This window comes from Chiloscyllium plagiosum, chromosome 7, assembly GCF_004010195.1.
Source record: "Chiloscyllium plagiosum isolate BGI_BamShark_2017 chromosome 7, ASM401019v2, whole genome shotgun sequence".
NCBI lineage: Eukaryota > Metazoa > Chordata > Chondrichthyes > Orectolobiformes > Hemiscylliidae > Chiloscyllium > Chiloscyllium plagiosum.
Window position 1 is genome coordinate 117,949,873 of NC_057716.1, and position 13,230 is coordinate 117,963,102.

Sequence of the window (13,230 nt, forward strand, 5' to 3'; positions counted from 1 at the left end):
TTTTGGGCATAAGACTCATTCCTGATGAAGGGCTTATGTCCAAAACGTCAATTCTCCTGCTCCTCTGATGCTGCCTGACCACCTGTGCTTTTCCAGCACCACCCCAGGTAGGAGGCTTCTTCGAGTAGGAAGGTGTTATCAGTCCTGAGTTAGACGCTCATTAAAGCCCATAAATGTTGGTCTAGTCATCCAGAGTAAACTCACAATAGCAATCATCTTGCTCACAGTGCACAGATATTCTGGAGTGTGATGGGGAGAAGGGCTGATCTGTTGACAGCTCTGTTGAACTGTTTAAATGAGGAAGAAGGTTGGTAAGACTTAGCGCTCAGCAGGTGCACTAGACGGGAAGGTCAATGAGACAGTGAGATTGGGCACTTGAAGTCCCTGACCATATGGCGACAGAGCCAAGTGCCTCAATGAGTCAGTTAGAAGGAAGCTGTGGACTTATATAAAAGCAAACCATGTATGACGTAGCTGGAAGAGAAGTATGAAGGGATGGAATGTGGAGAGCAAGGAAGAAGGGGCTTTGGTGACAGTCAACAGTGAAGTTGTAGCTTTCCATTTAAATTCTTTTTTTAAAGAATTTCTGGCTTCTCTCTTTCTTCTGTGAAAACTCGCCACTCCTCTTACATTTTCGTGAAATTAATTTTCCATTTGCGCAAAAATCTGAGAGGTTAATATGTTCTTTTATTTTGTCAAAAATTTTTAGTATTTGTGTACTGCTTGATGCAGTGATGATGTTTTGAAGGCATGCCAACCAAAGCTGCAAAGCAGTATATCATATGTTACCTTATCAGAGAGCTGTCTGCAATTAAACAAAACTGGTGACTGCAGTTATCGGCCTGGCTTGAATCTTGATGTCTTAATCAAATTTGTTCGTAATATTTTCAAACTAACTCAAAGTCTTCTGTGAACACCTTCTAAACCCTGTTTCAGCAATAGCTTTGGCTTAAAGAATTCCAAGTTCACATCAAACTGGCAGCTCTGAAGAAGGGTCACTCGACCCAAAATGTTAACTCTGATTTCTCTCCAGAAATGCTGCCGGACCTGCTGAGACTTTCAAGCAATTTCTGTTTTTGTTTCTGATTTCCAGCATCTGCAGTTCTTTCACAGTTTTTTTTTATTGAAGCACAAAATTGGCGCAGACATAAGTAAACACCAATGACACGGAAAACAGTGAAACAAATTTCTATACATTTTGATACAAAGAGGAATATTGTATGTTTGTTAAATAATTGTCTTTTTAATAAGATTGCATCAATAATATTTTTAACCAAGCAATACGTACACATTGGAACCTCCTTAAGCCTATGTTTTTTCTCCAGCGGTTTATTTCAAATCACAAACTTGTGGAGCACTACTCCTTCGTGGGGTTAAGCCTGATGAAGGAAACTTCACCTGACAAAGGAGCGGCACTCTGAAAGCTTGAGAGTTGGAATAAACCTATCAAACTGTAAACTGTTTCTGTGTGATTTTGTCCACCCCAGTCCAACATGGGTATGTCCACATTGTGTAGCTTTTTCATTCCCACAAGTGTCTCTGCAACATTCACCCTCTGCTCTCCCAGCACCAAACCTATTCACCCTCTGCTTTCCCAGCGCCAAACCTATTCACCCTCTGCTCTCCTGGCGCCAAACCTATTCACCCTCTGCTCTCCTGGCGCCAAACCTATTCACCCTCTGCTCTCCCGGCGCCAAACCCATCAACCCAGCTGCTTTCTTACCACTGTCTTTGCTCCACCTTCATCTGCTCCTGCCTTTTTGAGCACCATCCCCTCTTTTGGACCACACCCTTCTGTTTCTGAGGGAGTGGTCTCTATCCCACTCTCTCCGGGGACTGGGGCGTACATTTTTATTTATGAAACCCAAATTTTCACATGCTTCGCTAGCTGTTCTCTCAATATGTTCTGCCATCTTCCAAAATTGATTCACAGGCGCTCTCAAGCCTTTCTGTCCCTGCAGTCTTTAAAACTGTGCCACTAAGTCTTTATTGCCTGCCCCATAATTTCTCATGGCAAATGCATCATCTCACATTTCTCTGTTGCTTGTCTGTCCATTCAGCTAGCCTGTCTATGTCCAGTTGCAATTGATTTGTTTTGTTCTTACTGTTTACAGCTTCTTCAAGCTTGTTACAATGAACAAATTTTAAAATATTGCTGATATCCAATATTCAAGCCATTTTTTATATATATCCCAAATACAAAATATGTAAAAAAACTGATGATCCTAATGTTGATCTTTGGGGAACATCGCTGCCTAACATCTTCCACTCAACATCCATGTGCCACGATGTTTTCAATCCTTGAGTATTTTTAGCTAAGCTCAGACTGACTCTCTCTTATTCCATGAGATTCCGTTAACCAGCTTATTTCTTGAGTCTTTGTCAGACACTTCCTTAAAATTCATATAAATAGCATCAATAGAAAAGAATATATTGAGGGATGAAAATCTTGTTGGGAATTTTCATGTAAAGATTTCGTAGAATGTAATCATTAAATTTTGAAACAGATGAAAAGAAACTCCTCAGGATGAGTTGACAAGAGTGGGAGACTGCGCCATGGAGTAAAGAATGAGAAATATATAGACTTCAGAAAGTTCTATATATATTATATACACACATACTTTTGGTTAAAATTGTTACTGATGCAATGTGGGAAATGTATGTTTCAAAAATCTGTCCTGAATGCTAGAACTGACTTCTCAATTTTTAGCTGTAATTAAAGCTTCTTTATTTGAAGTTGGGTTTCATATGTATTTATCTGTTAGTTGCAATAGGACCAAAGTGTAAAAACAAGATTTGTATACACCTGAATTTTGTAGAGAGGTAAGATGGGGATAGTGTTTTTATTCATTGTACATTTCTCTTTGGATAATGGTGTCTGTATGTTTTGTGTTTTCAGAGTGTTCCCTTTTGTGTGTCGGGAGAATAGATGGGGTAACGTGTTGACTTTAGAGAGATTCTGAGATCAGTACCTAATTTGTGTCTCCAGACATTCAATTGGAACAGCTTTCTGTCTGCTGTTTTATTAAGTTGATTTTTCTTTTCTCTGGGAAGTTAGCATTTAGTTTCTCCTTATCCTGCATTGACAAGTGGGTGGTAACTCAAATTGAGATGAAACTATTTACTACTGCCTTGCTATGGTGAAGGACATTAAGATATCGTTTCTCCTTTCTCCCCAGTCTTCCTTTTGCCATTCAAATACATTGTACGTTTTCATCAATGTTTTTGATATGTGAGTGTAGCCATTAACTGCTTAAACAATCCTATCTGCTGGTAATTTGCAACTCATTAACAAATGTAATCTGTGTCTGCAGAATATATTTTTAAGAAGTGTCTTAATTAAGCAGGGCCCTTGTTTTAGCATGCTGTTATTTGTCGCCTCCTTTAACCTGCTTTCTGATTTTAAATTATGGTGACAGGCTTTAGCATTTTGCATGGGCGGACCTGGAGTTTAACATCTGTTATTTTTTTTTATACAGACTCTGACTTTCACCCCACGGTTGTCAAAGTGTCAATATGATCTGCATGCTCTTTACACAAGACGATGTTGGCATTTTATTTCTTTTGTTCCCCTGTAGCCGCGCCACGAATATTTTAATGTTCCCGTGTACTAATGCCTTGGCTCATCTTGCGTGGTGGTGAATCAGAGGAGGTGACGATGGCTGCTTTGCTGTTGCTGGAATGCTGTCCTGGCCTGTGTGAAGCTGTTCATTTGAACGTAACCCAAATAACTAAACGTAACAAGAACATCAGTGCTTTGCTCTTTGTTGTGTCCTAGCAGTCTAGTATATGTAGGTTTATAAGGGTGCCATGTAAATGGCAGTTTGTTTTCACATACAAGCAATTTATGTCTGTGCTGTGTTCATTTCAATCTTGTTCTTTGTAATCCTTGTTCTAATCATAAACCTACAGCATTAACTATGTTGAATTTACCACTACGGGACCTTTTTCATCTGGATTCACTGCATTTTAATATACATCAAGCAGGGTTGCTACCCCTGGTTTTGGCTGCTTTTGGAGATCTTCTGAACTTTGGTAGATGTGATATCAATGGTTTTGTTACTCTGCATTTCTCAAGAAAAGGTGGTCATTAAAATGATTATAGATGATTCTTTCTGGCGAGAATATTTGCAGTGACCTCTATTGAAGTTTGCAGAAATTGGGCATCAAAAAAATCCAAATCCAGAATCTGATTCCATCCTAGGGTATGTAACAAATGGGTCAGACAGGATTAGAATTGTTTGATCTGGAGCACACACAAAGCTAGTTGCTGCTGTTTCTCTGTCAATAGAGGCCACATTGTTCAATCGATTATCCTGTGCCGTTTGAGGTTTTACTTAATTTACTAGTTGGACAAAATTAACTCTAATAATATACATTTAAATCCATATACTGACTAGTTACAGTAGGTGGAAACATTCAGGTTAATTGCAAATTACTGACTGACCTTCTTTCATGGCCATAAATAGTTTCTGGCCTCTATAATTATAGGGTTATATGTTGAAAGAAAACCTGCTGTCTCTCAATATGTACCTGGAGTGATTGCAGTCGCTATGTCTTTCATATTGCTTTGTGCCATGGCTCTTTTTTTCTCCCCCGTGGATGTCAAGTAACGTGTTCAGCAACTTTTGAGAGGGCTAGTGCATGTCACATTGAACTACTTCCTCTGGGTGGGGGTGTGGGTAGCAGGGAGAGGAATAACTCTTGCCACCCAAAGACACTCCCAGTTTTTATTCTGTGTTGCTGGAACCACTTTGTTTTCTGGTTCGGGCTCTTAGTGTTACCAAGGAGAGATTGTATTTACCTGAGATTCTTTCCTCTGCTGCCCAACATGTGCAGTTTAGCTTCAGACATTCTATGCCAATGCCACTTCTTTTTGAGTATTCCCGTATTGGTTATGATCCCAAATTGTGGTGTCATCAATTCTGGCAGTCTGATACTTTGCTTCCGTCAGACTCTTGAATGCCATTGTGTGTGTATATGTGTTAACTTTGATAGATAGTTCTTCAGAATTAAAGAAAACTGGAATTATGCATTTGCCCTGCTATAGCCAGCAGAGTTAATGGTGTAAGTATTTCAGGGCCTTGGGACCTGAAATAATATCATTTGTGAAGGCTTTTTCAAGCCATGATGGACCCTATTATTCCAATAATATTACAATATAAGTCACATAACCTGATGCTGTGAGCTTACTTTTTATAATTACGGCCAATGTTATATCGTAACATGTATTCGGTGGGAAGAATAGAGTGTTTCATTCGTGTTACTTGGCCTTCATTCATGTTTGTCTCTTCCTGGTCTATTTGATATATAGTTTCTCCCCTTTACCTTCTCCAGTGTATCTTTACAATTAGCACTACAACTGAAGACTTTCCTGTGTGCAATCAAAATGGTACAGCATGCAATCAGTGAGTGGCTGTGAGGAGATTTGGTCATCAGGTGGTGTGAATGAAACATTAGTGGCGCAGAGAGATGAGCAAGCATAAAATACTGACATCTGATGCAGACCAGCCTGTTCGAAGCACAAAGGGGAGTGAGATCAGTGCCAAAGCTGCAATTAATAATGGGGACTGCTGCTAACATATTGATGTAGTTGTGACGGTCTCTTATTGTAAAGCCAAGGTCACACTGTATCTAGCCCAGTCTCTCAACAAAATTTGTTGTCAACATTTACCATTTCTCCTTGTGAAACAAGTTTGGATCTTGTTTGAAGCTATGCGTTAGAATGTACTTTCTTCCTCCTCCTCCTAAAGGTTTATGCAAAATCCCATTAAATTAGACTTGATCAGAAAAAATAGTATTTGTTGTAAAGTTTGCAGAAACAGGTTTCACTGTGTCCGAGCAATAGGTAACGTTACCATGACTTAATATCTGTTCCTATTTTAGAGCTTTATTAACTAATATCCTTGATATTCAACTGTATTTATTACAGCATTTATTTTTCTATTAACAATTTGTATTTGTATTGCTTTTGGAAGCTTTGTAGTAAAGTCATCTCAGTCTCATGCGAAGTACACTTAACCCTAACTGCACTACAAAAAGTTAGTGATATTTGAACAAGTCAAATCCATTTGTATTTGTATTAATGAATTTCTGGTAACAATGTGCCTCAAGTTAATGAAGTCTGTTGCCAATTCGTGAGGTGTAGCTTTTTGTTTTGCCCTCCCAGTCCCCGTGTCCTGCAGAAGAAGACTGCTTCTGTTTTTAGTAAATAATTGATCTACAATCCTGTTATTCTCTGGCATGTGCAGCAATTGTCTGTGTGCCTTTCTCAGGCATTCGATCAGTGCCTGAAAGCTGTGAAGTCAAAAGCTAGTCCACTTTATAACCCCTTCAGATACGCTCAGTTCTCAGTTTCTTTGGCCATCCAGATGATTGCAGTTGAGCATACCACAGAGTTACCCAACACACGGGGGTGTCACGGTGGCACAGTGGTTAGCACTGCTGCCTCACAGCGCCAGAGACCCGGGTTCAATTCCCGCCTCAGGCGACTGACTGTGTGGAGTTTGCACGTTCTCCCCGTGTCTGCGTGGGTTTCCTCCGGGTGCTCCGGTTTCCTCCCACAGTCCAAAGATGTGCAGGTCAGGTGAATTGGCCATGCTAAATTGCCCGTAGTGTTAGGTAAGGGGTAAATGTAGGGGTATGGGTGAGTTGCGCTTCGGCGGGGCGGTGTGGACCTGTTGGGCCGAAGGGCCTGTTTCCACACTGTAAGTAATCTAATCTAATCTAATCTACTCCCAGTTCCATTTCAGTCAGTTTGCCCTTAACCTGAAGTTTAGATTTGTGAAGCAACCTCTTGACTTGCCTCCACTTTAGTGATTTGAAATCTGAGCAATGAAATGATTGTAGGAATTGTGGATTGTATCTCTTCAGTATACACTGATGGAAGATATAAGCCATGCTCCATAATGAGTTGGAGCAAGTCTTTTAATCGTCACAGACTAGCCAAAGGCTCTTTGAGTCATTTACTATGAGTATTATTATCATATATTTGTTTTTATTTCTAGTGGTACAGAAATTAATATTTAACATCTTGTTTTGGTATAATTGGATTATTGACATATTGAAAGCTTTACATAGGACTGCAGTAAAGTTCTGCAGTTTATGTGGAAGAGGTTAAGAAAAGGAAGTGCCATCCTAGACAAGGTGGTGGTACAGTCCCATGAATGAAAGTTGTATTTCAGGGATAATTTCTGATTTCACAGTTCAAACTTGCAACTTTCTTAAACGTATATATTTTACACTAACTGATGTTAGTTCTGAGATCTGCTGTGACTGAATTTTAGCATTTATTGCTGTGCGTTGAGTTGATGGAAACTGTTAATGGTTTTAGTGTTTGTAAGTAACAGCTTGCTTTAGCTTATGTTCTTATAAAGTGCACGCTTCTGGCATGTTATAAATAAAAACCTTGCTGCATGCATCAAATGCTGTTTTCTGTGGCTATGATTTCTATGCACTTTTGCTTCTAATTGCTGATCTGTTGTGTATTTAAGGTGTTTTAATTAGAAATGGTGACAATGCTGAATGACCATGGTCATGATGAACAGCAGCAGCACCTGCCTTCAAAGGTCTATGAATATAAAACCTTGTTACCTTGTTCTAACATGTCACTTATCGGTTTCCATAGTTTCTGCTCTCATCCTGCAAGTTCATGGCCATCCAAGGTTCGGCTTTAACGTTGGAGATTATTGTACATCACCACTCTGGTTGAACTAATCATTTGCATTAAGCTTCACTGGCCCGGGGGGTTGGATTGGTGTGTGTGGGGGGGGGGAGCTTAAGAAATTCTGTTCAGTTTCTGCAAGCCACGTGGTCCTTAAGCTACTTTCTCACTGAAACAAATGAAGGATTATAAACTAAGAAGCAATTGCTGGATGTTTGCAAATAATGTTGGCTTTAAAGGCTGGTACCCAAATTAAAATAGTTATCAAGATGAATGAATAAAAACACAAAAATTGCTGGAAAAACTCAGCAGGTCTGGCAGCATCTGTGGAGAAAAAACATGTCCAGTGACTCTTCATTTAAAATGAATGATCCTATCTTCTATACCCTTTTGTCAGAAGGTGAATTGGCCTGAATCCTGTTTTATTAGCGATAAGACCCTGAGAGAGCTGTCCCTGGCTTTTACCCAGATTATTTTGAGAAGCTAGGGCAATCAGTGATAATCCCTTCCCAATCTATTTATTAATAAAATATTAAGCTCAGCTTGTTTTTATCAGCTGTCAGCCCACTTAAAATTATACCAAAGCCTTTTCATGGTAAGAATTATTCCTCTTGAGTGAGTTCCTATCATATGCCTTTCCTGAAGTTCAACTTCATGTACAGCTCCATGCAGGAAAGTGGCAAGTCTCTTGTCCGGTGTACCTGCTTTTCTTCATTTGGTTGAGGGATGTGGGCATTGCTAGGCTAACATTTATTGTCTATCCCTAATTGAGATGGTGGCGATGAGCTACCTTAAAATGCAGTATCTGTGTTGTGTGGGGAGACTGTTTTTCGAAAGAGGGTTACAGGATGTTGACCCACCAACAATGAAGGAACAGTGCTAAGTTCCAAGCCCAGCTGGTGAGTTTGACTTGATGGGGAGAGTGCAGGTGCTGGCGCCCTCTTGTTTGTGCTGCTGAATTCCCTCTTAAGTGGTTGAGGCTACAAGTTTGGAAGGTGCTGTCAAAGACAGTAAATTTATGGCTTGTGCAGGCATTCTACATGCTTATTTCTTCAGCCTACTTTACAAAAGACAATTCTTGTAAATTCAATCAGAGTAGCTCCGAAGTTGTCTGGTCAAATGCACTTTTCGCTCACCAGTTCAAAGCATTTGATAATTCGGCACTAATCATCAATTTTATTTTGGAAAGATTCTGCTTCCCAAGTTGAATCCAAAATTATTGAACTATAATAGAAAATTGTGTGCAAGCTTTCTGATTCATTACACTGTTTTGACTCTTGTTGAGCTAAGCAAGGCAGTACATAAATAAATTCAGACCCTGACACAAAATGGTTCCAGTTGCATGGCCACGTTAAGAGGAGAGTGCTGTGACATAACTGACATTTCCTCATCATTTTTTTGGAACTGATTAGTAACACTTGGAAGATGAACTAATTTGGACTAATTCGTAATGTGCTGTGCCTGCTTTACACTGGCAGGGGCTCAAATGGAATTAAGCAGAAGTTAGGCACTAGACATAGAGATGAAAAAAAACTCATGCCAGTGTAAATTCTGCATCAGATTAAAGCCCTAGCAACTGCTGGCTGGGTTTGTATCTCAGAATTACTTGATTTAATTAACTGCTCAAAATAAACAAAAGGACATTTAAATGACTTGCAAAACAGATTTCTGTGATAAACTATTGTTGCTATTGAATAATTTGTTCACTTTAAACTCAAGCATCCTTGAAAATGTTAAGGAGGTTTATATCCGATTTGATCATCCCTGTGGATTTGGTCAAGCTTTAAATATTTGTGGTGCCTTTCATTTAGAGTAGTGCCCAGCATTGGATGTCCCTTGAACTACTTAGCACTTCAGATTTTATTTGCAGTTCCATCACTCCCATCTTTCAATTTAACTTTGTTTTCATATTCGTGCCCATCTGTGTCACCGCAGAAAAGAATGAGCCAACTTAAAGGTAAAGGAAGTGACCATTGAAGTAAAGTAGTAAAATGTTCTCAGTTCAAAAACAGCTAGGTAAATCAGTGGTTTAATACAAGACAAAACTTTCAACTTGGAGACGTGTGAGAGCAACCAGTGGTGACTCTTCCCTCTGCAGCAGGTACTTAGTAGCTGCTTGATGCTTCACCACAGGCAACCCAGTTGCAATTGGGCACTCTTAATGGACCACCATCTGTAACCATATGCTCTACCCCCCGCATTATGACGACACGCTTGACGTGACTATCCTGCCTGCCTCAGACTGCTGATGTTTTCAGTACATGCAGAAACACTTGCAGTGTTCTGTTGGAAAATTTTTAATTAGACATTTTGCTAAACATAAAATAGAAGGTATTTATATTTGTTATTCACTCTCATTTAGCATCACTTCTGAAAGATTCCTTCAGGTTATTTAAAAAAGGATTACTGTAGAAGTTCTCCATAATTATAATTTTCTAAAGTAATTTAAATTTCTGCATCTTTTTCAAATTTATTAGAGGAGTGCAGGATTTCTTTGTTATCAAAACTATAATACCATGTGAAGTGCAGAATTACTTTTGTGACGCAACACTCTCCACACCTGACCCTTCCTTTATCTTCCTGCCTTCAAATTACGGGCATGAAGTGCTATAGATAACTGAATAAAAATGCTTTCCATCTAACTTCAGCATGCTTATATATTTTCTTTCTTGTCCTTTTGCCATGCCCCTAATTAGGATGCAAAAGTAAGTTGTAATTGTGCATTGCCTGTGAATTCCAAGCGTGTTAACCTCTTCTCAATAATACCCCTTCATTCTCTTTGTAAAGTATGTACTGCTTTTGGAAACCGATGGTCTCTTCTCCCTTCATTGGCACTGGTGTCCTGTTATCTGGGTTAGAACTCTCAGTTCTCTAGGCAGGATTGCTCTTGGGTTAGTTTATCAATGGGGCGAATGCGAAGCAACAACCTGATTTTTGTCTCAGTGGAGGGAAGTATAAGCAAAACCTGTTACCAATTCCAGCATTGCACTAAAGATGGGCTGGAAGAAAGTAACTTTGAAATTGAAACAGAAAAGCATTTTGTTAATTTTAGATATGGCATTCTCAAACATACCATCTTGTTTTAGTGATTTTTCTTTGTTTTCACATTTTTACATTTTTTTCCCCTTTTTGTCCTCACAACATTTGACTCCAACACTCGTTCTTTGTGTTTAAATTTGATTACCAAGATGTTTAATTTTGCCTCCACAGGAAGCTGAAACTCCTCGTAGCGTGCTGGAAGAAATTGGACTCACTTAAATGTCTCGTTAAACTGAATGTTCCCACAAAATTCTGATCTAGATTCCACTGCTTTAATTGTGATGTATGGCTACTATTGCAGGAAACTGTCTCTTGTTTTGTTTGTTTTGGTTAGCAGAAGTTGAACTTGCAAGCATTTTTCATTATGTTAAGGTAAAAAGGGAAACAATATATTTTTGAAATCAGTATTTGAGTTTGGAGTATTTGGAGGCTTGGCTCAAATTCAATGGTTTGACAAATGAAGACTTTTAATTAAATGACTATTTAAGCAGTGCGGCCACTGGCAATATGTGACCTGAGCTGCACATTAGCGGGTCTATTTAAAACTTCAACATTGTTCCTGTTTCATTGGCTCGAGAAATTGGACATAGCTGATTTTTATCAGTTTCTGTGAAATGCCAAGTTTACCCTCCTTTTTTGCTAAAGTCAATATTCATCTTTGGATTTGTGAGTGCCACGTGATTTTGTTCCTCACATATTCAATCTCGTATATGCTCAAAATCAAAAAGTTCAGAATATACCAAAGCAACCAGTGTTGACAACTATTTTTTGTGTTTTGTTAAGCAATTTTTAAAATACAATTGTCCTGCCTCCATCTGTGGGCTTGATCTAGTTTGTATTTTTAATAATTTCAATCGGATTTGCCTTTAAGGGTCACTTATTATCAGTTTAGCATGAGACAATGTAAGGGAGAGGAGGAAAGGGATTATAGTATACCACTGAACTAAATCATGTGAAATGGAAATTCAGTTTTCGTTGTGCTGGGATAACTTTTGATGTAGGTCTGTTAGCTGCAGCTGTTAGGTCTGATAGCCTCACTTCTGTTATCTGGCATTACTGCCTCTCATCAGAAGTATAAGGTTTCAGCTGTACTGATGTTTACGTTTTTTTAAAAACTATATACGGTGTTCAGTACAGATGCATAATTTTGCTATTCTGAATATGTAAAAAAAAAGGAAGTATTTCCAGTTTACAAAACCAGTAACAAGTAGTTTTCAATGGTGGTGAATAATTTAGACTTTTTTTTTTCAAATCATGTTTGCATTTTTAACTGAACTTGGTCTTGTGATGATTTATTTGATGTTTTTCATTTTCAAACAAACTTGTCCTTCAAGCCAAATCAAGCTGTTCAACTGGTGTTAAAACAGGTGTCTCAATTTTTAATTTTGGTTGACTACTCAATAGCTTAACTGATTTGTGTTCTGCAAAAAAAATGTAGCAGTTTTAGCTGTTTAAATGCTGCTGACGAGCCAGTGCTGGTGTAAAACTCGGTGGTTGTCCAGTGGTTTAATGCCTTCATTTTCCATGAGTACAGGAGTGAAAGTATTCCATCATCAATGTACAAGACTGAAAAATAAATGTCCGCACTAACATGAAAGAAATCTGGTGTACGTTTAAACTTGGGGACATCCGCTGAATTGTGGTTGAAATATACTTCGCAGTACATACAGAAATCACATTTTACATTAAACTGGCTCAGTGATTTTACAGTCTGCCTGTGATGTACAGTTATTGATGCTAGTTGCATAGTTTGTAAATTTTCAGCTAATTACTAATCTTTGGAGGAATGGGTTCAAAGACATTGTTGTGGCAAATCTTGGCCACTTCCTCAATTACTTTTAACCCAAGTGAGCACAGACAAGAATTTTATTTTAACACAAAGAAAATAAATTGAGGTAGGTAGGTAGGAGCAGGAGGTAGGCACCCAAAGTGATGGTTCTGTATCTGTAGGCCCCCTACTTTGACCAGGTGATTGTGTCCCAAACTAATGTTGGAAGAATATCACTTTTCATTAAAATGTGCAGTATGGAATGGCTGGATATTATGTAGCTATAGCTCATTAGTTATAATAGCAGTTGATGCATTCAGAGCATAGAACTAGCTGTAAAAATGTCTACACTCAAAATGACAAATTAAAGAAGAAGCACTGTACGTTTTGTTTTTGAAGCATTTCTAATCAACCTATTCAGGCATGCCCTAATATGCCTTTTTGACAAGCGGTGTGTGAAGATGGAGTCATAGAGCATGGAAACAGACCCTTCGGTCCAAACCAGTCCATGTCGAACATAATTGCAAACTAAACTAGTCCCAACTGCCTGCTCCTGGTCCATATGTCTCCAACAAAATCACATGTGCTTCTCCAAATGTCTTTCAAACGTTGTAATTGTACCCACAATCACCACTTCCTCAGGAAGTTCATTCCACATATGAACAACTTGCTTTTTAAAAATAAATGTTCCTCATGTCTTTTATAAATCTCTCTCCTCTTACTTTAAAAAAAGTCTTGAAATCGTTAATCCTAGGGGAAA

The 13,230-nt window shown here is 38.7% G+C and overlaps 1 protein-coding gene across 5 annotated transcripts in view; it reads left to right on the forward strand.

Moving 5' to 3' along the window:
* The window catches only part of LOC122551886 (AP-1 complex subunit sigma-2), a 43,051-nt gene extending 30,642 nt beyond the window's left edge, over positions 1–12,409 (forward strand). For 2 of the 5 annotated variants that reach the window (XR_006312227.1, XM_043694457.1), the window contains one exon: positions 10,874–12,409. Coding sequence is in view for 3 of the 5 variants with exons in the window: in XM_043694457.1 (XP_043550392.1) it covers positions 10,874–10,921 (48 nt within the window). In the remaining 2 variants the exon portion in view is untranslated. Of the gene's footprint in view, positions 1–3,578; positions 6,492–10,359; positions 10,369–10,873 lie in introns of those variants that run through there. The other 3 variants (XR_006312228.1, XM_043694456.1, XM_043694458.1) reach the window with 3 other exon arrangements.
* The last annotated feature ends 821 nt before the right edge of the window (positions 12,410–13,230 follow it).